The sequence below is a fragment of the Ovis canadensis genome, chromosome 26 (genome assembly GCF_042477335.2).
Source record: "Ovis canadensis isolate MfBH-ARS-UI-01 breed Bighorn chromosome 26, ARS-UI_OviCan_v2, whole genome shotgun sequence".
Classification (NCBI taxonomy): Eukaryota; Metazoa; Chordata; class Mammalia; order Artiodactyla; family Bovidae; genus Ovis; species Ovis canadensis.
Genome location: NC_091270.1, coordinates 20,193,493 through 20,220,483, shown reverse-complemented (window position 1 = coordinate 20,220,483; position 26,991 = coordinate 20,193,493). Strand labels below are relative to the sequence as shown.

The 26,991-nt window shown below is 37.6% G+C and overlaps 1 protein-coding gene across 1 annotated transcript in view; it reads left to right on the top strand.

Moving 5' to 3' along the window:
- Positions 1-26,991, top strand: part of CSMD1 (CUB and Sushi multiple domains 1) — a 2,061,903-nt gene that overhangs the window by 365,974 nt on the left and 1,668,938 nt on the right. The window contains exon 2 of the mRNA XM_069573063.1: positions 13,814-14,030. Coding sequence (XP_069429164.1) covers positions 13,814-14,030 — 217 coding nt within the window. The remainder of the gene's footprint in view (positions 1-13,813; positions 14,031-26,991) is intronic.

Sequence of the window (26,991 nt, the reverse complement as noted above, 5' to 3'; positions counted from 1 at the left end):
GCAACAGTTAGAACTGGACATGGAACAACAGACTTGTTCCAAATTGGGAAAGGAGTACATCAAGGCTGTATATTGTCACTCTGCTTATTTAACTTATATGCAGAGTGCATCATGAGAGATGCTGGGGTGGATGAAGCACAAGCTGGAATCAAGATTACTGGGAGAAATATCAATAACCTCAGATGTGCAGGTGACACCAAACTTATGGCAGAAAGCAAAGAAGAACTAAAGAGCCTCTTGATGAAAGTGAAAGAGGAGAGTGAAAAAGGTGGCTAAAAACTCAACATCAGAAAGCTAAGATCATGGCATCCAGTCCCATCACTTCATGGCAAATAGATGAGGGAACAATGGAAACAGTGAGAGACTTCATATTCTTGGGCTCCAAAATCACTATGGATGGCGACTGAAGCTATGAAATTAAAAGATGCTTGCTCCTTGGAAGAAAAGCTATGACCAACCTAGACAGCATATTAAAAAGCAGAGACATTACTTAACCATTGAAGTTCCATCTAATCAAAGCTATGGTTTTTCCAGTTGTCATGTATGGATGTGAGAGTTGGACTATAAAGAAAGCTGAGTGCTGAAGAATTGATGCTTTTGAATTGTGGTGTTGGAGAAGACTCTTGAGAGTCCCTTGGACTGCAGGGAGATCCAACCAATTTATCCTAAAGGAAATCAGTCCTGAATATTCATTGGAAGGACTGATGCTGAAGATGAAACTCCAATATTCTGGCCACCTGATGTGAAGAACTGACTCATTGCAAAAGACCTTGATGCTAGGAAAGATTAAAGGCAGGAGGAGAAATGGATGACAAGAGGGTGAGATGGTTGGATGGTATCACCGACTCTATGGACATGCGTTTGAGTAAACTCTGAGAGTTGGTGATAGACAGGGAAACTTAGAGTGCTGCAGTCCATGGGGTCACTAAGAGTCAAACAAGACTAAGCGACTGAACTGAACTGAACTGATAGTTAATTTACACTGTTGTATTAGTTATATGTACAGCAAAATGACTCTATTACACAGTCACATATATAAATACATATATAATATATATTCTTTTTTATATTATCTTTCACTATAGATGGAAGATGTTGTTACAAGATATAGAGTATCGTTCCCTGTGCTATACAGTAGGTCCTTGTTGGTTATCTGTTTTATATATAGGAGTGTGTATATCCCAATCTCCTAATTTACAAACCCCCACTCCCAGATTTTTCCTTTGGTAACCATGCATTAGTTTTCTATGTCTGTGACTCTATTTCTGTTTTATAAATTTTTATATTCTTGAATGCTACTTTATACTATTCCCCGCCCCCTCCAATGGGCATCCATTAGTTGTAAAGCAGGGTTTGGCTTAGTTTCTAAATATCTAGGTTTCCTGAATGTCTGTATCCCATCACTATTTTATCGTGTGATCTGGAGAATTCCTCATGATGGACATGGGGTACACCGACTGTATGTGCAGCAGAGGGTGGACTGCGTTCTGTGCAGGTGTTTAGCTCAGCTGTGATTTCGGGAAACAAACACCAAGCTTTGATGTCAGAAGACCCCACTTCATTTCTGGGAGGCCTGGGATGACTCACATCACTTTCCCCTGCTTTTGTGTGTCTATCAGATCATGTTGTGGCTGGATATCCTGGACAACTAAGATTATATGTGAAAATGTATTCTGAGAACAATGACTCCCTCCAAATTATAAGACAGAATTGACAAGACTGCTGGGAGGCCCTCTGTATTTGAAGTTGTGATTTTGAGAACCCACAAACTAGCTAGAAATCTACCCTAAATTAACTCCATATGAGTACCTATACCTAAAATTTTGTTGACTTCAGACATGACCAAGTATTTCATAATGTGCAATTGAACTGCTAGATGGTTTGGATGCCAATTTCTTCCCCTTCCGAGCTTTACTGAGATATAATGGATACATAACACTGTCAGATAACAATTTCCTACAATGATGGATAACAATTTCTTACAAATATTGATGTTTTTGACTGTAGTTTGTTAGAATTACAATGAAAACTTACCTGTGCGCACAGTTCTATGTGTATGTTTCCGTGTGATGTGTATTTATGAAGTGAAGTCGCTCAGTCATGTCTGACTCTTTGCGACCCCATGGACTGCAGCCTCCCAAGCTCCTCCATCCATGGGATTTTCCAGGCAAGAGTACTGGAGTGGGTTGCCATTTTCTTCTCCAGGGGATCTTCCCGACTCAGGGATTGAACCTGGGTCTCCTGCATTACAGGCAGACGCTTTACCCTCTAAGCAACCAGGGAAGCCGATGTGTATTTATAGGATACATGAAATTTCTAAGTACATGTACATAGACACTTACTTTTTTCCCCCATTGACATTGATGTTTGATTTCAAGGTAACTCCCAACATCAGAACCTTAAGGACAGTTTCTTAACTGAGTTTACTATCCTGTAACTAACAGTATCATTTTCACTAAGAGATTAAAATGATCACTGTACCATTGCAGATTATTTCATCAGTTTTAGGAAATAAAATTTGCAATTCTACAGTAGATTGCTATTTCACAGTATAGAAATATATGGTTATATTTATAGTTTTAAAAGTTTGTATGTTAACATTGTTTTCCAGTTAAAATTGTGGTGGTTTAGTCGCTAAGTCATGCCCAACTCTTGCAACTTCATGGACTGCAATTCTGTACCTGGGATTTCCCAGCAAGTATACTGGAGTGGGTTGCCATTTCTTTCTTCAGAGGACCTTCACAACCCAGGGATCAAACATGAATCTCCTGCATTGGCAGGAGTATACTTTTACCACTGATCCACCTGGGCAACCCCCAGTTAAAATAATCTTCTAATCTGAGGCTGGGTTTAATGCCAGCATTGAAATCAAGCATGGATGTCAATTATTTAAAAATAAAACATTCATAGAATATTTGACAGTTCTCTGTGGCAGGCAACTGTGCACTGGAGTGAAGGAGCCAAGGTGGAAAATCACATAAGGAAGACAGGATGAAAACTCTTCTGGGAACCCATAGCTTGACATTTGGTAATGGTGGGACAATTGGCAAGTCATATACTCCCTCTTTTGCACTTCCCAGGTGGCTCTGGTGGTAAAGAACCCATGTGCCCACACAGGAGATGCATGAGACCTGGGTTCAGTCCTCGGGTGGGGAAGATACCCTGGAAGAGGAAATGGCAATTCACTCCAGTATTCTTGTCTGTAGACTCCCATGTACAGAGAGCCTGGTGGACTATGGTCCATAGGGTTACAAAAAGCTGGACAGAACTGAAGCAACTTGGCAGGCATAACATACTCCATCTTTATGTAAAGTGCAGATAAATTCTGAAAATATATACAAATGTCATACATAATCTATGTACGTACACTCATGGCTTTATTTTATTCAGTGAAAAATATGTCTTTCCACTGAAATGGGCTTTCCTGGTGACTCAGATGGTGAAGAATCTGCCTGTAATCTGGGAGACCTAGGTTCGATCCCTGGGTTGGGAAGAGCCCCTGGAGAAGGGAACAGGAACCCATTTCAGTATTCTGGCCTGGAGAATTCCATGAACAGAGGAGCCTGGTGGGCTACAGTCCATGGGATCAGAGAGAGTTGGAAGAGTTGGATGTGACTGAGCAACTTTCACTTTCCACAGAAGCAGTCATTATATCAGACACACATGATCCTGTGTTATTCTGGTACTAACAAAGAACATAAGTGATGCATTGTTTATGTTTGTTCATTATAATAATTTTCTATCCTGGGATTTCCATTTGGAGAATAATTTTAATTTAGTTATTAGTGGTGGCAGCCATTATTTTTGTGGGTCTGTCAGGAAGCACAAACTGTATATAGATCCCAATGATGCTGACCAGAGCTTTGAAGTAATTGTTACAAAGCAAGTGTCCTTCGACTCAGTAATCACATGGATTTCCAATTAATATCGATTACTCTGTGGAACTCTAGTCAATACCATTGTAGCACTATTGCTTGGGCAAATAATTATTTTCGTTTGGCTTCTTTTATTATAAGTAAAATTTGAGATATTTTCATGGGTAGGGAGATAGCTGGCAAATTTGAAATTCCTTATTGGGACCAAAAGTTGTGTGGCATGAACCACATTACCAAATGGGGTTATTGTTTCTACAAAGAAAGACCAAATAACTCATTTTTTTTCTTTAGCACAAAATGTTATTTCCTTACACCTCTAGGAGAGGCCCTGGCCTGGGGTGGGGGAGGGAGCTGGAGGAGATAGTCAGGGCTAGAGAGTCTTGTACATGCTGTGACCACTTTGTATCTCTCCAATTCTAGAAAAATCCTCACCGGCTCTATATTTCCAGCTACCACCAGTTATTGTTTTTTACTGTGTTGCCTTTTTCTTATTGATCTGTGAGGTTTGTTTATTCATTAGATGGTGAGCAGGCCATTGGTTGAGTATATGGGTTGAAAGTATATCTTTTTTTTATTTCCTGCTCACATTTTCCTTTTATGATTATTACTTTTCATGTGCTATTTAAGAAATCTTTGCCTACCACGCATTTATGAAGATGTTTTTATGTTGTTTTCTTTTGGAAGCAGTATTGTTTTACATTCAGATCTGTAATTCATTTGGGTCTGATGTTTGCATATATTGTCAGGTAAGGAATCAAGATTTATTTTTCCCCATTTGGATATTCAGTTGGGCTCAGAACCATCGCTGAAAAGACCATCCTTCTCTCCAAGCCTTTGGCATCTTTTTGTCATAAATCTAGTCTGTTTCTCTGGGGATTTTGGAAGTTTCTATTCTGTCCCACATACTTTTTATCTCAGCTTGCACATGATTAAACATTATTCAAATCATTGTAGTATCATAATAAAATGTGTGTTAAGTAGCAAGAGATTTCTGGTATTGTCTTTGAAATTCTCAGCCCAGACCAGCTGAATCAGACTCTATCTCAGGCATAGACACTTTGACAGTTCCTCAGTTATTTGCAGCATGTAGTCAAGCTTGATAGGGACTTTTGAGCACTTCCATAAGTTTGTAATTGGCCCCTTGGTAAAGTCTATCTATGGATCAAATATGCCTCCTTCTGCAAAGCACCATGTAATAATTGGTACCCAAATGCAGCCTGAGTGTTATTCCCAGGAAAAAAATTCTTAATATCTGATAATCTGGTTCACCATGCTACTTCTACTGCTGCTGTCACTTCAGTCGTGTCCAACTCTGTGCTGCCCCATAGACGGCAGCCCACCAGGCTCCCCCATCCCTGGGATGCTCCAGGCAAGAACACTGGAGTGGGTTGCCATTTCCTTCTCCAAAGCATAAAAATGAAAAGTGAAAGTGAAGTCGCTCAGTCGTGCCCTACTCTTTGTGACCTCATGGACTGCAGCCCACCAGGCTCCTCTGCCCATGGGATTTTCCAGGCAAGAGTCCTGGAGTGGGGTGTCATTGCCTTCTCTGGGTTCACTATGATGGGGTCTATAATAGTAACCACTTCCAGATAACATTTTTTATGTTGCATTTACTTTTCTTTCTTCCAATTATAATCAAGTCTTCAGTTTTTTGATTTACTGTGAAGCAACAATTGCTAGATAAATCAGAAAAGCTATTTTATTTAATGACTTTTCAAAACCCCACAGCTTTAATATCTACTTGTTACAGTGTTATTGTTAGATTTAAATTTAGTGGAAAATAGGCTTCTTATTAGTTCTTTGGTTTTAAACTCATAAATCCCTTTCATTAAATCTTTTTTTTTTAATTTTTTTTTTAAGATTTAGCAAACTCCCACAGCATTTGATAACGTTTGAGCTCAGTGAGAGCTTCTATGGTGAATGATTTTTTTAAGTGTAAAATGTTGTTGGAAATAATTTTGTTTGTCGCTCAACAGTAAAAGCTAGGATACTTGTATTCAAGGGCTTCTATTCTATGCAGAAATCTGACTGTGCCCAGATTATTAATATTCTTACCTAATATTCTTAGTGTAAAAACATTTAAATACATTTAAATATCTTGGTGGAAAATGGCCAGGTTAAGAAGGAATGAAACACTGAACACCATTTGCAGGGGCTATTTAAGAGCTCTGTGCATGCTCAGTCACTTCAGTTGTGTCCAGTTCTTTGTGACCCCATGGACTGTAGCCCACCAGGCTCCTCTGTCCATGGGGTTATCCAGGCAAGAATACTGGAGTGGGTCACCATGCCCTCCTCCAGGGAATCTTCCTGACCCAGAGATTGACTCTCCTGCATCTCCTGTATTGCACGTGGATTCTTACCTATAAGCCACACTGGGAGCCGTACTGAAGAGCTAGCCTCATGTAAACTCAATGTTGGAACAATTTCACAGGAGTTATTTTATTCCCACACACTACCATGATATTTATGGTTAAAATGATTCAAGTGTATTCATTAGGGAAGTTCGAAGAATCCACCATCCATCTCTTAGCTTCTTCTCTTTTTCATCCAGTCTGCCTGAGCTGTAGTCATGGAGGGGACACTTTGGGGTAAGGCACAGAAAGCATATAAACAACTACAGGGGCCTATTAGCATGTCCCTGAAGGCTTAATATACAGGAGTGGTTACCTGGGAAAGGGAGGCAGAAAGAACAGATGAGGAACAAACCAGGGAGCAAGAGGAGCTGGATGAATGACAAGGAGTGGCCAAAAGGAGCCAGACTGGTGAGGCTGGAAGGGAGGAATTTTAGGGCTTGTTGAGGGGCAGGAATGTACTTGGTCCAGATGTGGGGCTGTTACTAATCTCCCAGATGATGTCCCTTGAGCAGAAGATCCTTGTTGGTATCCCAGGGCTGCAATTTACAAAATAAAAAATTTTAAAAGGTCCTGTTTTTTGGAATTGGTCCTGAAATCTGAGAACTGCCAGGGAAGCCTGATGTTAGAGTCAGTTCCACAGCATCTTGAGAAACCAAGGCTGCCTAAAACCAGCTCTTGAGAAAAGGCCTTGTTACACAGGCACGCTTGATTAAAACACTGGCCATTGGCCGTTGATCACCCTCCAGCTCCTCTCTCCCACCCTCTAAAGGTCAGGAGGCTGATTCAAAGTTCTCACCCTCTAATCACCAGGTGAAGTTCTCCTGACAATCAGTCCCACCCCCTATGCCTGGTCCAAAATTTGCCTCATCAGCACAACAAAAGACATTCACATCCACGTCACCTGAAAAATTCCAAAAGATTTAGGAGCTGTTTGCCAGAGAGGACAAAGACCAAATAAATATTTCTTATTGTTAATCAATCACAGCAATAAATATTTAGACCTTGAACACTAAATAAGCTATGCTAATTTCTCCTCTCTAAGGCAAATAGGAAGAAGAGTGAACCAAGTATGGGTTACCCTACAACCTGCATGGGGAAGCTGAAACTCACCCATTCCTGACTCTGAGCCTTTACTTTAGTTTTGTTTTTCACTAACTCGGTCATATCTGACTCTTTGTGATCCCGTGGACTGCAGCACACCAGACATCCCTGTCCTTCACTATCCCCTGGAGTTTTTCAAACTCAGTTCCATTGAGTCAATGATGCCATCCAATCATCTCATCCTTTGTTGTCACCTCTTCCTTTTTTTTTTTTTAACTTAAAAAAAATATTTATTTCAATTGGAGGCTAATTGCTTTTTAATATTGTAGTGGTTTTTGCCATACATTGACATGGATCAGCCATGGGTGTACATGTGCCCCCCCATCCTGAACCCCTCCTCCCACCGCCCGCCTCATCCCATCGCCCAGGTAGTCCTAGTGCACTGGCTTTGAGCAGCCTGTTTCATGCATCGAACTTGGAGGAGTGATCTACTTCACATCTGGTAACATACACGTTCTCTGATGCTGGGAGGGACTGGGGGCAGGAGGAGAAGGGGACTACCCAGGATGAGATGGCTGGATGGCATCACGGACTCAATGGACATGAGTCTGAGTGAACTCCAGGAGATGGTGATGAGCAGGGAGGCCTGGCGAGCTGTGATTTATGGGGTCACAAAGAGCCGGACACGACTGAGCGACTGAACTGAACTGAAGTGAACATACATGTTTCAATACTACTCTCTCAAATCAGCCCACCCTTGCCTTTCCCCACAGAGCCCAAAAGTCTCTTCTTTAGATCTATGTCTCTTTTGCTGTCTTGCATATAGGGTCATTGTTACCATCTTTCTAAATTCCATATATATGTATTAATATACTGAATTGGTGTTTTTCTTTCTGACTTACTTCACTCTGTTTAATAAACTCCAGTTTCATCCACCTCATTAGAAATGATTCAAACGTGTTCTTTTTAATAGCTGAGTAATATTGCATTGTGCATATGTTCCATGGCTTTCTTATCCATTTGTCTGCCCATGGACATCTAGGTTGCTTCCATGTCCTGGCTATTGTAAACAGTGCTTCAGTGAACATTGGGGTACACGTGTCTCTTTCACTTCTAGTTAACTTGGTGTGTATGCCCTGCAGTGGGATTGCTGGGTCAGATGGCAGTTTTTTTTTTCCAGTTTTTAAAGGAATCTCCACACTCTTCTCCATAGTGGCTGTACTAGTTTGCATTCCCACCAACAGTGTAAGAGGATTCCTTTTTCTCCACACCTTCTCCAGCATTTATTGTTTGTAGACTTTTTGATAGCTGCCCTTCAGACTGGTGTGAGATGGTACCTCATTGTGGTTTTGATTTGCATTTCTCTGATAAGGAGTGATGTTGAGGATATTTTCATGTGTTTGTTAGCCATCTGTATGTCTTCTTTGGAAAAATTTCTGTTTACTTCTTTTGTCCATATTTTGATTGGGTCATTTATTTTTCTGATATTGAGCTGCATTAGCTGCTTGTATATTTTTGAGATTAATTCTTTGACAATTGCTTAATTTGCTATTATTTTCCCCCACTCTGAAGACTGTCTTTTCACCTTGCTTATAGTTTCCTTCATTGTGCAAAAGCTTTTAAACTTAATTAGGTCCCATTTGTTTATTTTTGCTTTTATTTCCATTATGCTGGTAGGTGGTTTATCTTGCAGAAAGTGCAAGATATTTCTGCCATATTATTTATGGCAGAAAGTGTTTTGCCTATGTTTTACTTTAGGAGTTTTATAGTTTCTGGCCTTACATTTAGATCTTTAATCCATTCTGAGTTTATTTTTATGCATGGTATTAGAAAGTGTTCTAGTTCTCTTACAGGTTGGTGACCAGTTTTCCCAGCACCACTTGTTAAAGAGATTGTTTTTTCTCCATTGTATATTCTTGTCTCCCTTGTCAAAGATAAGGTGTCCATAGGTGTGTGGATTTATCTCTGGGCTTTCTATTTTGTTGGATTGATCTATCTTGCAGTCTTTGTGCCAGTACCATACTGTCTTGATGACTGTAGCTTTGTAGTATAGTCTGAAGTCAGGAAGGCTGATTTCTCCAGTTCGTTTCTTCTTTCTAAAGATTGCTTTGGCTATTTGAAGATTTTTTGTATTTTCACACAAACTGTGAAATTATTTGTTCTAGTTCTGTGAAAAATACTGTTGGTAGCTTGATAGGGATTGCATTGAATCTATAGATTGCTTTGGATAGTATACTCATTTTCACTATATTGATTCTTCAGATCCAAGGAAATGGTATATTTCTCCATCCATTTGCGTCCTCTTTGATTTCCTTCATCAGTATTTTATAGTTTTCTATATATAGGTCTTTTGTTTTTTTTCAGTTCAATTCAGTTAGTTAGATTTATTCCAAAGTATTTCATTCTTTTTGTTGCAGTGGTGAATGGAATTGTTTCCTTAATTTATCTTTCTGTTTTCTCATTGTTAATGTATAGGAACACACAGGATTTCTGTGTACTAATTTTATATCTTGCAACTTTATTCATTGGTTAGCTCTAGTAATTTTTTGGTGAAGACTTTAGGGTTTTCTATGTAGAGGATCATCCCATCTGCAAACAGTAAGAGCTTTACTTCTTTTCCAATCTGGATTCCTTTTATTTCTTTTTCTTCTCTGATTAATGTGCCTACGACTTATAAAACTGTGTTGAATAGTAGTGGTGAGAGTGGGCACCCTTGTCTTGTTCCTGACTTTAGGGGAAATGCTTTCAGTTTTTCACCATTGAGGATAATGTTTGCTGTGGTTTTATTATCTATGGCTTTTTAAATGTTGAGGTATGTTTCTTCTATGCCTACTTTCTGGAGGGTTTTTTTTTTTTAATCATAAATGGATGTTGAATTTTGTCAAATGCTTTCTCTGCATCTATTGAGATAATCATATGGATTTTATCTTTCAACTTGTTAATGTGGTGTATCACATTGATTTTGATTTGTGAATATTAAAGAATCTTTGCATCCCTGAGATAAAGCCCACTTGATCATGATATATGATCTTTTTAATATGTTGTTGGATTCTGTATACTAGAATTTTGCTGAGGATTTTTGTATCTATGTTCATCAGTGATATTGGCCTGTAGTTTTCTTTTTTTGCGGCATTTTTGTCTGGTTTTGGTATTAGGGTGATGGTGGCCTCATAGAACGAGTTTGGAAGTTTACCTTCCTCTGCACTTTTCTGGAAGAGTTTGAGTAGGATAGGTGTTAGCCTTTCTCCAAATTTTTGGTAGAATTCACCTGTGAATCCATCTGTTTTGTTTGTTGGGAGATTTTTGATTGCAGTTCTGATTTCCATGCTTGGATTGAGTCTGTTAAGATTTTCTGTTTCTTCCTGGTTCAATTTTGGAAGGTTATATTTTTCTAAAAATTGGTCCATTTATTCCAAGTTGTCCATTTTATTGGCATATAGTTGCTGATAGTAATCTTTTATGATCCTTTGTATTTCTGTGTTGTCTGTTGTGATTTCTCCATTTTCATTTCTAATTTTATTGATTTGATTCTTCTCATTTTTTTTCTTGATGAGTCTGGCTAATGATTTGTCAATTTTATTTATCTTCTCAAAGAATCAGCTTTTAGTTTAGCTGATTTTTGCTATAGTCTCATTTGTTTGTTTTTCATGTATTTCTCCCATAATTTTTATGATTTATTTACTTCTACTAACCCTGGGTTTCTTCTTTTCTTCTTTTTCTAGTTGCTTCAGGTGTATAGTTAGGTTATTTATTTGATTTTTCTCTTGTTTCTTCGGGTAAGCTTGTATTGTTCTGAACCTTCCCCTTAGCACTGTTTTTACTGAATCCCATAGCTTTTGGGTTGTGTTTTCATTTTCATTTGTTTCTGTGCATATTTTTATTTCTTCTGTGCTTTGTGGGTTATTTAGAAGTGTGTTGTATTAGTCCCCATATATTTGTATTTGTAATAGTTTTTTTTTTCTCTCTTGTAGTTGATATCTAATCTTAACATGCTGTGATCAGAAACAAATTCTTGAAATGATTTAATTTTTTTAAAAATTTTCCAAGGCTAGATTCATGGCTCAGGATATGATCTATCCTGGAGAATATTCCATGTGCACTTGAGAAAAAGGTGAAATTCATTGTTTTGGGGTGAAATGTCCTATAGATATCAATTAGGTCTAACTGGTCCATCATATCTTTTAAAGTTTGTGTTTCCTTGCTAATTTTCTATTTGCTTGATCTATCCATAGGTGTGAGTGGGGTATTAAAGTCTCCCACTATTATTGTGTTACTGTTAATTTCCCCTTTCATATTTGTTAGCATTTGCCTTACATATTATGATGCTGCATATACGGTGCATATATATTTGGTGCATATATATTTATAATTGTTATATATTCTTCTTAGATTGATCCTTTTATCATTATGTAGTGCACTTCTTTGTCTCTTTTCATGGCCTTTATTTCAAAGTCTATTTTATCCTGGTTTCTTTTGGTCTCCATTTGCATGAAATATCTTTTTCCAGCCCTTCACTTTCAGTCTGTATGTATCGCTTGGTTTGAGGTGGGTCTCTTGTAGACAGCATATATAGGGATCTTGTTTTTGTATCCATTCAGCCAGTCTTTGTCTTTTGGTTGGGGCATTCAACCATTTACATTTAAAGTAATTATTGATAAATATGATCCCATTGCCATTTACTTTGTTGTTTTAGGTTTGAGTTTATACACCTTTTCTGTGTTTCCTGTCTAGAGAAGATCCTTTAGCATTTGTTGAACAGCTGGTTTGGTGGTGTTGAATTTTCTTGGCTTTTGCTTGTCTATAAAGCTTTTGTTTTCTCTTTCATATGTGAATGAGATCCTTGCTGGGTATAATAATCTGGGTTGTAGGTTTCTCTCTTTCATCACTTTAAGTATACCCTGCCGTTTCCTTCTGGCTGAAGAGTTTCTATTGAAAGATCAGCTGTTATCCTTATGGGGAACCCCTTGTGTGTAATTTTTTGCTTTTCTTTTGCTGCTTTTAATATTTTCTATTTATGTTTGATATTCATTAATTTGATTAACATGTGTCTTTGTGTGTTTTGCTTTGGGTGTATTCTGTTTGGGACTCTCTGGGTTCCTTGGACTTGGGTGGCTATTTCCTTCACCACTTTAGGGAAGTTTTCAGCTATTATATCCTCAAGTATTTTCTCTTGCCCTTTCTTTTTGTCTTCTTCTGGGACTCCTTTGATTCAAATGTTGTAGCATTTAACATTGCCCCAGAGGTCTCTGAGGTTGTTTTCATTTCTTTTAATTCTTTTTTTTTTCTTTTTTCCTCTCTGCTTCATATATTTCCACCATTCTATCTTCCACCTCACTTATCCTATCATCTTCTGTGTCAGTTCTACTGTTGGTTCCCTCCAGAGTGCTTTTGATCTCAGTTGTTGCTTTATTGGTTGACTCTTTTTTTATTTCTTCTAGGTCCTTATTAAACATTTCTGTATCTTTTCAATCCTTGTCTCCAGTCTATTTATCTGTAACTCCATTTTGTTTCCAAGATTTTGAATCATATTTACTATCATTATTCTGAATTCTTTTTCAGGTAGACTCCCTATATCCTCCTCTTTGGTTTGGTTTGGTGGGCATTTACCATGTTCCTTTACCGGCTGAATATTTCTCTGCCTTTTCATTTTGTTTAGATTGCTGTGTTTGGGGATCCCTTTCTGTGGGCTGTTAGTTTGTGGTTCCTGTTTATTGTGGAATTTACTCCCTGTGGGTAGGGTTGGACTAGTAGCTTGTCAAGGTTTCCTGTGTTTGTGCTTTGGTGGGTGGAGCTAGATCTGTTCTCTCTGGAGTGCAATGGAGTGTCCAGTAGTGAGTTTGGGGTGTCTGTGGGTTTAGTATGGCTTTGGGTAGCCTGTATTTTAATGCTCAGGGTTGTGTTCCTGCTTTGCTGGAGAATTAGCATGATATGTCTTGCTCCAAAACTTGTTGGCTCTTGTGTGGAGCTTGGTTTTAGTGTAGGTATGGAGGCTTTGGGATGCACTCTTGTCTACAATGTTCCATGGAATCAGGAGTTCTCTGATGTTCTCAAGTTTTGGATTTAAGACTCCTGCCTCTGGCTTTCAGTCTTATTCTTACAGTAGCCTCAAGAGTTCTCCACCCATACAGCACAGATGATAAAACACCTAGGTTAATGGTGAAAAAATTCTCCACAGTGAGGGACATCCAAAGAGGTTCAGTTACATGGAGAAGAGAAGTGGGAGGAGGGAGATAGTGGTGACCAGGAGGTGAAGAGAGGGAGTCAAAGGGGAGAGACCAATCTAGCTAGTAATTAGTTCCCTAAGTGTTCTCCACAGTCCAGAACACACAGAGAGATTCACAGAGTTAAGTAGAGAAGAGAAGGGGGAGGGGGGAGATAGAGGTTACCTTGGGGAGAAAAGGAAGAGTGAAAAGGGGAGAGCCTCCAAACCAGACAGTGTGACCAAAAAAATAAATAAATAGCCATAATGGCTGGAAAATTTTACAAAGAATAGCTTAAAGACAGGCTAAGCTCATATGCTTTCTGGTGTGTGTTCTTTTCCAGGTCAGAACTGCGGGGGCTTAGTTCAGGGTCCCAATGGCACCATCGAGAGCCCGGGGTTCCCCCATGGCTACCCCAACTATGCCAACTGCACCTGGATCATCATCACGGGGGAGCGCAATCGGATACAGCTGTCCTTCCACACCTTTGCTCTGGAAGAGGATTTCGATATTCTGTCAGTGTATGATGGACAGCTCCAACAGGGCAATCTGAAAGTGAGGTAAGGTGTCGGCTCTTCTTATTACAGACCAGGTGGCATGGTTTGACATACTCAAATTCTGAAACTTTATTGGGGTTAGAATTTGAATTTAATGACCAGAAAGTAACATCTTAGTTACTATAAAGAAAAAGTAAAGATTGGGGATGTGTGCACCATGTTTTCAATCTGTAAAAGCACAGATTCTTACTGAAAGCAATCACTGACTTCATTAATTGATATCAAATTGTTCAAGATGGGTAAAACTGTTGCCAAGGTAATTTAACTACAGTTACAATACACCATTGTTGTTAAGCAACTGTGGGTTTGAGAGAAAAGGCACAAAGGTACATGTCTGAGTACAATTTAGAGAACAACAAAAGGAACCTTGATATTGTCATAGAATATATTCACTACAAAGGACATAGGAGGCGGGTGGGATAAAAGCATGGAAAAATATTGCGCTTTGGAAAAATTTTGGTTTGCACTGTCATAATATATCCCATTGCTCATTAGCTTTCTCTTTTGATATATGATTTTTCACCATGAAGAAAGAATAATATTTCCTGGGATGATTGTAAGTTATATTTTTAATTTATCACCAAGATTGTGTCTGTACAATATAGCCATCTTCTTTTTTTTTTTTTAATTTTGGCTAAGAAATAAGGAATATCCATTTCAAAGACATTGGCATTTCTTAATATATTAATAAATATATAACAAAAATGTATATGAATATCAATGTATTAACTAGCTAGTCAATGTGTGAAAAATATATTACAACTATATTTCAAAATATTCTAATTGCATTTCTTTATGCATTTTCAGATATAAAACACCTTATAGTTTTTTTTCTGATCCATCTTCAGTGTTACTGTCTGCTTTTCCTGTTGTCCTTTTTGAGACTTACTGCATATGGCTACCTCCTTTATGGACTCCTTAGGCAAGCTTGCTTTCTGCTTGTCAAGGATGCATGGGCCAGTGTGTTTGGACAAAGTATCTACATAGGCAGTACTTGTTAATTTGATGCGAGATTTCTTAATCTCTCTGATGCTCTTCTATTAGTTATTTACTAGTTTTTATTCCACATAAATGATTCTACTAGGGAATAGTGCTATTTTGTAATAACAGAGAGAACTGTAATAAAAACTCCAAAGAGTTGTGACAAAAAAATAGATAATCCAGTTAACTCAACTATTAAGGCATATAACTCCGTGTTAAAAGTAATTCTTTCTCTTTTGATTGAAACAAAGCCTATTGCATGTGGAAGTAAAAAATATTTTTTCTGTGAGGAAGAGTGCCCGGCTTCTGCATGGTAGCTTTCCCAGGAGTTGTCTCAGATGCAGCCAGATTGATTATCTGTTGGATGTGGTTTTTAATTTACTGTCCAGCTGAAAGCACTCCTGTTCTGAGGGGAAAACTACAAATGATCTTCAAATCTATTATTTTAAAATATCCAAAGTCATTTTTATTCACTCAGTAGGTTCAGGCATTATTTGGGGTTGGGGGAGCAGTTTCCAAAGTAGTTATACGATTACATAAACTTCTGTTGCTTATAAAACAAATAGCAAAAAAAAAAAAAAAGAAAGAAAAAGAAAAGAAAAAAGAAAGAAAAATTCGGTTGATATTTCCAATCACTATAACTCTTATAATTTCTATAATTCTATTCTATTTTAAAGGAAATCTGTCTTAAATATTAATTTTCTCAACTTTGATGTTGTTTAGTTGCTAAGTCATGTTCAACTCTTTTGTGACCCTATGGACTGTAGCCACCAGTCTTCTCTGTCCATAGGATTTCCCAGGCAAGAATACTGGAATGGGTAGCCTTTCCCTTCTCCTCTTCCTGACACAGGGATCAAACCCAGGTCTCCTGCATTTCAGGCATTCTTTACCATCTGAGTCACCAGGGAAGCCCAATCTGTCTTTAAACAATTTATTATTCCCTTAAGTTTTTAAGTTGATACTACAAACATTTTGTATGTTAATGATCTTCCCTGGTGGCTCAGACCATAAAGTATCTGCCTGCAATGCAGGAGAACTGGGTTCATTCCCTGGGTTGGGAAGATTTCCCTGGAGAAGGGAATGGCTACCCATTCCAGTATTCTTGCCTGGAGAATTACATGGATAAAGGAGCCTGGTGGGCTACAATCCACGGAGTCACAAAAATTTGGACACGACTGAATGATTAACACTTTATATGTTAAAACTATAAAGTTTAGGAAAAGGCATACCTGCCATCTTAAGTTTTATAGCAGGATCAGCAGTAGAAATATTAAGGTTAGAATTGTTATATTCATTGTATTTTATTCTGAGGTACTTTATTAATATTGGCACTTTATTAATATTAATTACTCACTTAGATATTTTAACTAGAGAAAGTAAGGAAGGCTGATAAGAAAGAAAAAAAAAACTGCTTGGCTTTGCACAAATTTACTCAGTTACTTAAAAGTTTTCATGAAAAGCAAGTCACAATTCTATGTGTTTCCTGTCCTTACAGTAAGGAAGATGTTTTTGTCTTTCTATTAAATCATATAACTTTTCCTCTGAACTCCATACTCAGAATGCCTCTTTGAGTGGACATCCTAATAGTATATTATAATTCTTTTGGGCCACAGAAGTGACCATTTCAGGTGTCCTAACAAATTCCCAAAGCATATCAGAAACAGAATTCCAATAATAACTGCCAAGTGTGCTGTGCTTAGTCACTCAGTCATGCCCAATTCTTTGCAACCCCATGGATTGCAGCTCCCCAGTCTCCTCTGTCCATGAGGATTCTCCAGGCAAGCATACTGGAGTGGGTTGCCATGCTCCAAGGGTCTTTACAAATATAAAATTTGAATCAAGAATGGTGTGAAATAGCAAATAAATAATGTTATGAAATAGGAAAAGTAATGATGTGAAATAAAAAATGTTCTCATTATTAAGGCATATATGTGAGCAGGTTGTAGTATTCCAACATTAGTTAATGGACAAAGTAGTTGTATAATGATAGTATTGAAATCTAATTAATAAGGTTGAGGTAGACTCCAAGGCTATTTGTTTCCTGTTGTATCTTGGAACAGTTGTTTATTTCTCAAATAAAATTAAATTGAAACCCAGAGAATCTCTGGAATTCAAACAAAGGGCATTTTTGTGAGAGACTTGACTGCGAGCTGCCGATTCACTCAGTTGTCAGGGAAGTTACCACTTAGAGCTGCCATGGTCTCTGGTTGTGTTACTTCTGTACAAACTGTTTTTAGCAGCTCAAAAAGTGCACTAATGAAAATTGACAGTGTATAATATTAAACAACTTGATCATTTTATTATAAAGAAATGTATTTTGTGCAAATACAATAGATAAACTTTTTAATATAAATTACACAAGATTTAGATGTAATACCCAGCTAACAGAATTTGAGGTTAAGAATTACTCATGTTTATTTTGTAACTTGAAATTTAGTAAGAATATTTGATTTAACCTATGTAACAAAAAAAACTTTAAACAAAGCAATAGTGTACAGTGTATGTTTCATTTTGGATTATCTGTATGAAACAAACTCATATATGATTTATATACCCATCAATAAATCAACTTTTAGTATGTGGCTATTGAGCATTGTTGTTGTTTTTTTTTAATTGGAGACTAATTACTTTACAGTATTGTGGCACTTCTATTTCCAGTTTTTTAAGGAATCTCCACACTGTTCTAATGGCTGTACTAGTTTGCATTCCTACCAACAGTGTAAGAGGGTTCTCTTTTCTCCACACCCTCTCCAGGATTTATTGCTTGTAGACTTTTGGGTCGCAGCCCTTCTGACTGGCATGAAATGGTACCTCATTGTGGTTTTGATTTGCATTTCTCTGATAATGAGTGACGTTGAGCATCATTTCATATGTTTGTTAGCCATCTGTATGTCTTCTTTGGAGAAATGTCTGTTTCGTTCTTTGGCCCACTTTTTGATTGGGTCGTTTGTTTCTCTGGAACTGAGCTGCAGGAGTTGCTTGTATATTTTTGAGATTAATTCTTTGCCCATTTCTTCGTTTGCTATTATTTTCTCCCATTCTGAAGGCTGTCTTTTCACCTTGCTTAGAGTTTCCTTTGTTGTGCAGAAGCTTTTAATTTTAATTAGGTCCCATTTGTTTATTTTTGCTTTTATTTCCAATATTCTGGGAGATGGGTCATAGAGGATCCTGCTGTGGTTTATGTCAGAGAGTGTTTTGCCTATGTTTTCCTCTAGGAGTTTTCTCGTTTCTGGTCTTATGTTTAGATCTTTAATCCATTTTGAGTTTATTTTTGTGTATGGTGTTAGAAAGTGATCTAGTTTGATTCTTTTACAAGTGGTTGACCAGTTTTCCCATCACCACTTGTTAAAGAGATTGTCTTTTCTCCGTTGTATATTTTTGCCTCTTTTGTCAAAGATAAGGTGTCTTATCATACAAATTGTGAAATTATTAGTTCTAGTTCTGTGAAAAATACTCTTGGTAATTTGATAGGGATTCGATTGAATCTATAGATTGCTTTGGATAGTATACTCATTTTCACTATATTCATTCTTCTGATCCATGAACATGGTATATTTATCCATCTATTTGTCATCTTTGATTTGTTTCATCAATGTTTTATAGCTTTTTTTTTATATACAGGTGTCCATAGGTGCATGGATTTATCTCTGGGCTTTCTATTTTGTTCCATTGATCTATATTTCTCTCTTTGTGCCAGTACCATACTGTCTTGATGACTGTGACTTAGTAGTAGAGACTGAAGTCAGGCAGGTTGATTCCTCCAGTTCCATTCTTCTTTTTCAAGATTGCTTTGGCTATTTGAGGTTTTTTGATTTCCATACAAATTGTGAAATTATTTATTCTAGTTCTGAAAAATACCATGGGTAGCTTGATAGGGATTTCATTGAATCTATAGATTGCTTTGGATGACATTCTCATTTTCACTATATTGATTAGTCCAATCCATGAACATGGTATATTTTTCCATCTATTTGTGTCCTCTTTGATTTCTTTTACCAGTTTTTTATAGTTTTTTATATATAGGTCTTTTGTTCCTTTAGGTAGGTATATTCCTAAGTATTTTATTCTTTTCGTTGCAATGGTGAATGGAATTGTTTCCTTAATTTCTCTTTCTGTTTTCTCATTGTTAGTGTATAGGAATGCAAGGGATTTCTGTGTGTTGATTTTATATCCTGAAAATTTACTATATTCATTGATTAGCTCTAGTAATTTTCTGGTAGGGTCTTTAGAGTTTTCTATGTAGAGGATCACGTCATCTGCGAACAGTAAGAGTTTTACTTCTTCTTTTCCAATTTGGATTCCTTCTATATCTTTTTCTGCTCTGATTGCTGTGGCCAAAACTTCCAAAACTACGTTAAATAGCAGTGGTGAAAGTGGGCACCCTTGTCTTATTCCTGACTTTAGGGGAAATGCTTTCAATTTTTCACCATTGAGGATAATGTTTGCTGTGGGTTTGTCATATATATTGTTTATTATGTTGAGGTATGTTCCTTCTATTCCTGCTTTCTGGAGGGTTTTTATCATAAATGGATGTTGAATTTTGTCAAAGGCTTTCTTTGCATCTATTGAGATAATCATATTATTTTCATCTTTCAATTTGTTAATGCAGTGTATTACACTGATTGATTTGCAGATATTGAAGAACCTTGCATCCCTGGGATAAAGCCCACTTGGTCATGATGTATGATCTTTTTAACATGTTGTTGGATTCTGTTTGCTAGAATTTTGTTAAGGAGTTTTGCATCTATGTTCATCAGTGATATTGGTCTGTAGTTTTCTTTTTTTGTGGCATCTTTGTCTAGTTTTGGTATTAGGGTGATGGTGGCCTCATAGAATGAGTTTGGAAGTTTAACTTTCTCTGCAATATTGTGGTGGTTTTTTTTTTTCCATACATTGACATGAATCAGCCATGGGTGTACATGTGTCCCTCACCTTGATCCTCCCTCCCACCTCCCTCCTCATCCCACCCCTCAGGGTCATCCCAGTGCACCAGCCCTGAGCACCCATCTCATGCATTGAACCTGGACTGGCGATCTATTTCACATATGGTAATATACATGTTTCAATGTTATTCTCTCAAATCATCCCACCCTCACCTTCTCCCACAGAGTCCAAAAGACTGTTCTATACATCTGTGTCTCTTTTGCTGTCTCCCATATAGGGTCATCATTACCATCTTTTGAAATTCCATATGTGTGCATTAATATACTGTATTGGTGTTTTTTCTTTCTGACTTACTTTGCTCTGCCTGCCGATGGACATCTAGGTTGCTTCCATGTCCTGGCTATTGTCAACAGTGCTGAGATGAACATTGGGATACACATGTCTCTTTCAATTCTGGTTTCCTTGGTGTGTATGCCCAGCAGTGGGATTTCTGGGTCAGATGGCAGTTCTATTTCCAGTTTTTTAAGGAATCTCCACACTGTTCTCCAGAGTGGCTGTACTAGTTTGCATTCCCACCAACAGTGTAAGAGGGTTCCTTTTTCTTTGCACCCTCTCCAGCATTTATTGTTAATAGGCTTTTGGATAGCAGCCATTTTGACCGGCATGAGATGGTACCTCATTGTGGTTTTGATTTGCATTTCTCTGATAATGAGTGACGTTGAGCATTTTTTTCATGTGTTTGTTAGCCATTTGTATGTCTTCTTTGGAGAAATGTCTGTTTCATTCTTTGGCCCATTTTTTGATTGGGTTGCCTTTTTTTTTCCCCCTAGAATTGAGCTGCAGGAGTTGTTTGTATATTTTTGAGATTAATTCTTTGTCAGTTGCTTCATTTGGTACTATTTTCTCCCACTCTAAAGTTGTGGTCCACATACACAGTGGAATATTACTCAGCTATTAAAAATAATGCATTGGAATCAGTTCTAATGAGGTGGATAAAACTGAAGCCTATTATACAGAGCAAAGTAAATCAGAAAAACACCAATACAGTATATTGAGCATTAAATGAAGACTTCTTGTGAGCACAAAAGAAATTATTAGACTCAAATCAGAAATAGAAACCTGCTCCTAGATAATCTAGAATTAAAACTTTAGTTACTCACTTTTTTAATTAATTTTTATGGGAGTATATTTGATTTACAATGTTATATTAGTAAAGTGAATCAGTTATGCATATGTACATACCTACTACTTTTTAGATTCCATTCCTATAAACATTATTATAGAGTATTCCCTGGTGTATACTTTACTTCCCTTTTGGCTCAGACAGTAAAGAATCTGCCTGCAATGTGGGAGGCCTGGATTTGATCCCTGGGCTGGGAAGATTCCCTGGAGGAGGAAATGTCAACCCACTCCAATATTCTTGTCTGGAGAATCCACGGCCAGAGGAGTCTGGCAAGTCCATGGGGTCGCAAAGAGTTGGACATGACTGAGCGACTAAGCACAGCCCAACATTTCACATACAGTAGCACACATATGTCAACCACAATCTCCTAATTTATCTCTCCCCCTTTTTCTTTCTTTGTAACAATGTTTGTTTTCTATATCTGTGACTCTATTTCTGTATTGTAAATAGATTCACATGTACTATTTTCTTTTTTTAGATTCCACATATAAGTGATATGCAGTTTTTGTCTTTCTCTGTCTGGCTTACTGCACTCAATATGCCAATCTCTTAAGCCCATAAATGCCGCTGCAAATGGCATTATTTTGTTCTTTTTTATAGTTGAGTAATATGCTATTGTGTGTGTGTGTATGTGTGTGTGTGTGTATATATATATATATATATATATATATATATATATATATACCACATCATATTTACCCATTCCACCATGGATAGATATTTAGATTGCTTCCATGTCCTGATTATTGTGAATAGTGTTGCTGTGAACATTAGGGTACATGTATCTTTTCAAATTATTATTTTTTTAACAGATATATCCAGGAGTAGGACTGCTGAATTATATGGTAGCTCTATTTTTAGGTTTTGAAGGAACCTACATACTGTTCTCTGTAGTGGTTGTATCAGTTTATATTCCTCCAATAATGTAGGAGGGTTACCTTTTCTCTACACCCTCTCTAGCATTTATTGTTTGTAGATTATTTGAAGATGACAGTGCTGACTAGTGTGAGGTGATACCTGATTGAACCTTTGATTTGGATTTCTCTAATAATTAGTGATGTTGAGCACCTTTTCATGTGCCTCTTGGCCATCTGTATGTCTTCTTTAGAGAAATTCTATTCAGATCTTTAGCCCATTTTTTGATTGGGTGTTTTTTGTTTGTTTGTTTTATATTGAGCTTCATGAGCTGTTTTAACATTTTAGAAGGTAATGCATCATTGGTCACTTAATTTGCAAATATTTTCTTCTGTATGTTGCCTTTTCATTTTATTATTTCATTTGCTGTGCAAAAGCTTTAAGTTTAATTAGGTCCAATTTGTTTATTTTTGTTTTTATTTTCATTGCTGTAGGAGGTGGATCAAAAAAGACCTTATTGTGGCTTATGTCAGGGAGTGTTCCACCTATGTCTTCCTCTAAGAGATTTATAGTATCTGGTCTTACTTTTCAGTCTTCAATCCATTTTGAGTTTATTTTCTGTATGGTGTTAGAGAATGCTCTGATTTCATTCTTTTACATGTAGCTTCCAGTTTTCCCAGCAACACTTACTGAAGAGACTTTTTTCTCCACTTTATACTCTTGCCTCCTTTTGGTAGATTAATTGACCATAGGTGAGTGGTTTTATCTCTGGCCTTTCTTTCCTGTTCCATTGATCTATATTTCTGTTTTTGTGCCCTTGCTGTTTTTTTTTTTTATGAGCTATCATATTACTGCTATTTTTTAAATCTCTGGCCATATTGACTCTGTAGTTTCTCTTGATTCTCAAATCTCCACGGAAGTCCCACCAGGTGGTCATAAAACCCTAAACATTTTATTTTGCAGTATCGCTCTTTAAACCACAGCCTGTTTTGATCCTCACAGAAAATGCTCCATGAAGGCCCTGTCCTGTCCAAGGTTCACCCTACATAGGGGTCGACCAATATACTGAGACAATGATACATGGCCACAGGCTCACCCCCTCTAATCCTGAAACAGTTGCTGTGCTCCTGTCTGCATTCTATGTTGCCAGTAAGAAGAACACTCTAGTCAACGTGATCCTGATATTAAAGGAACCCTCCAATCTGACCCCAAACTATTAAACATGTCTGCCCTCCAGTCTCTTCTGTGTTTCCCCTGTAGTGTTTCAGTCCACTCTGACTGTTATAACAGGATATACCATGGACTGGGAGGTTAAATAACAATGGACAGGTTCTGCCCCCATAGTTTTGGAGGCAAAAATTCAAGATTAAGTTGCCAGCAAATTTTGTGTCTAACCAGGGCCTGTTTCTTTGTTCATAGGGGCTATCTGTGTCTCTGCTGTCAGTGTCTTCATGTGGTAAAAAGGGCTGGGAAACTCTCCAAGGTCTCTCATAGAAGAATGCTAATCATAATTATGAGAACTCCACCCTCCCTAGTGTTAGTCACTCAGTTGTGAATGTCTTTGCAATCCATGGACTGTAACCTACCAGGCTCCTTTGTCCATGGGATTTCCCAGGCAAGAATACTGGAGTGGTTGCCATTCCCTTCTCCAGGGAATCTTCCTGACGCTGGGTCTCCTGTATTGCAGGCAGATTATTTACCATCTGAGCCACCAAGGAAGTCCCTCACCCTTCTGGAAAGCCCCCCCCCCACTCCCTAATCACTAACCACTTCCTAGAGCCCCCACCTCCAAATGCCAGCACATTAGCAGTGGGGGAGAATGTGAATTTGCAGGGGGAGAGAACAGATGTTCAATCTATGAATATATTTTAGGGGACATATTTAGTTAAATGGGTCTATGAGTTATTCCTTGTTCTGACCTTGTAAGAAAATATAATATACTACAGTATTCCTCATCTTTCACTCTGCTTGCCCAAGTTATATTCAACTTTAAAAACCAATTGCATATTATATTTATTAATATTTCACAAAATTGTCCCTGTGCATCCCAAGTTAAAAAACAACACCCCTCCAACAAGCCTTTTTTTTTTCTTTTAATTCTGAATGCCTTTAGCACTTGCTACTAACATAGACCTTGAATCATATACTCCTTTGAAATCACAGTATCTCTGATGGTGCCTTTGTTGAAGGTTATATATGTCTTTGTGTGTTCTAATATGGCAAATAGAACATACATCCTCCAAGGCCAAGAACTGTGCTGCAACTATCTTCTCTGATGAAAACAGATACATCAGTTTAAAATAGTTAATAAATCTTCATGGAGCAATTTTGATTTAATTCCCAATTCAGGACCACCCCTCACTGAACTCTGTGTGTCTAAGCCAACATGACTTAAACATAGCTATCTCCTCTAGGTGAGCATAGAGACAGTCATATCTTGTAGGCATTCCCTAAATTTAAAGTTGTATTTCAATTTGTCCCCAAATCTAAAATAATTGAAGTTGACATCAGTTTCCAAATGTGATAACATTATAATATCAAACTTGGAAAATCAATCCCATTATAACCTCAAAAAGTGAATAAAAGTGGACCTATGAAGGAATACTGTGCCATGCAGAAGTGGAAAATCAGCATACTTATTCCATGATTATTACAAGTTCTAGGAAAATAGCTGTAACAGACTTCTTCACTCTATCTTCCTCTCGCTTTTACAGGATTACCCTTAATTTTCTGCATTGATGGTGATAAAGAGGTAAGAGATGACTGTGATAGGGCTGTGAAAGTCAGAAAATCGTGACTGGGTAATGCTGAGGTATCAGTCTTGTTTTGTTTTGTTTTTTTCAAGGAAATGTGGTTGAATGTATTACTGAAGAAATTTGTATAATATTAATTCTATCTGGTGATGTTTAGAACTTGAGAACTTTTATGGGCTAATAAGGGGGTTTGGTTGCATTTGGATTAAATTAGGCTAAAGGCCCAGCAGTGTTGAAATTCCACCCTACTGTCCCCCATTGTCATTATGAGGTCCAAGGGAGCCATTCACAGACCCATAGTCGGATAAAAATCAAAGCATCATTTTATTTTTAGCTTGACTGGTGACTAATGTCCCATGTAAGACTCTGAGAAACATAGGAGGAAAAAATAGGATAAAAGCTTCTGGAGTATCATATTCATACCAACGACATCTTAGCATCTCATCGCATGCAGCCAGCCACATGGTCAGGGACTGGAAAGGATGGGGCAGCAACATCAGACCAGCACACCATGAGGGAGGGCCCTGGAGAGACGGCCTTCCAGTCTGTGCGAGGCAGCAGAAGGGCCCGCTCCGCAGGGTGGATGTCTCAGGCTGTCAAAGCCCAGCGGCCCCACCAGCGCTTAGGGATCCAATCAAACAGGCCCTCCTGTCCAAGAGGGGCCGGTGCAGAGAGGCTATGGGGGACAGCGACAGTGTTCCTTCCTCTCTTACAAACCTATCGTGTTTCGATGAATCTGTGAATCTGTCAGCCATGGTCACTATTCTTTGCACATATTGTAAGATGGTGAAATTAAAAATCATTGATACAGCATCCAAATTCCATTCCAGAGCATATGCTTTATATTAGCAGCTCATGGTCAAGATAAGTGTCATTGGGTAAGGTTGAGTCCATTGGTTTATATTTTTTAAGTTGGTGGTCTGCAGCTGGCTAGTGTTGAAGAGAAGACGAGTAAACTCAAAGACTCAAGGATCCAACTGAGGCCTAAACATATATTTCTATTTGCATTTATATAAAAATATGTACTTGTTTGCTTACCAGGTGGCACTAATGGTAAAGGATCTGCCTGCCAATGCAGGAGACATAAGAGACACAGGTTCAATCCCTAGTTTGGGAAGATACCCTGGAGGAGGGCATGGCAACACACTCCATTATTCTTGCCTGGAGAATCCCATGGACAGAGAAGCCTGGCAGGGTACAGTCCATAGGGTTGCAAAGAGTCAGACACGACTGAGGTGACTTAACATGCATGCCCACATGTAGTTGTATATAATCTTCTCAGTTGATTTTAATGTGCAGCAACTCATTAAAACCTGCATGTATTTTTTTATAAGACTCATTTATTAACAAAAAATGACTAAACTGCTAATAATGAGAAATTCTGGAAATAAAATATGAAGCGTTTAAGGGAGATAGGCAGAAATATGTTTGCAAAAGTACAAGCAAGTTTTAACATGTATTGGGATTCTGTTTTCTACTATCCATACTGCAGTGGTGTTTTTACATGAGCCAAAATGGATGGTTTATTTCATTATCCCGGTCATTTTGGAAGTAACAAATCATATTAATATGGGCAACTGAGTGTTTTGAGTAACCATGAATATATGTATGGGGAACATATTTTCCAACCCCCCAAATACTAGGACAGATTTCTTGTATAAATGTAGATATATAGAAAGGCACTCAGAGTTACAGAGAGAGGATGAAAGGACAAGAAGACTAACATAACTTACAACATGACCCCGTTTTTAGCAAACAAATCCATTTTGGGTCTTGGCGACAGAAACATGAAAGTAGACACAGTTTTATAAAATACAAAATCTTGTCTTCCCTGATTAAAACAAAATTAACATGTTGGACCATCAATTTAAATATTAATATGTAATGATAAAAATACTAACAAGAACTACTTCGGTATATGTAACTTAGAAGTTATGGAGAAAGTGACTGAAGAATTGGAGATCCTGAAATTTAAAATTCAAAAACAAAATTGAGAAAAATAATTTGCAATAGTGTGAAACACAAGGGATTATTTTCTTAATTTATGACATGTACTCCAAGAACTATGAGGAATGGAATAAATCCTTTAATTGAAAACCAGGTAAAAATATGAACAAGGAGTTCAAATATAAGCCATCCATGGTAATAAGTATATTTAAGGCAAATTAAAACAATAATCCAATATAATATCTCACCAATCTGAATGGCAAAACTTAAAAATTTTTGGTAACTCAGAGTTTTTGACATACTTAGGCAAATGCCTTTATATCCTGTTGGTAAAGTTATGAATTGCAGCCATTAGTTTTGG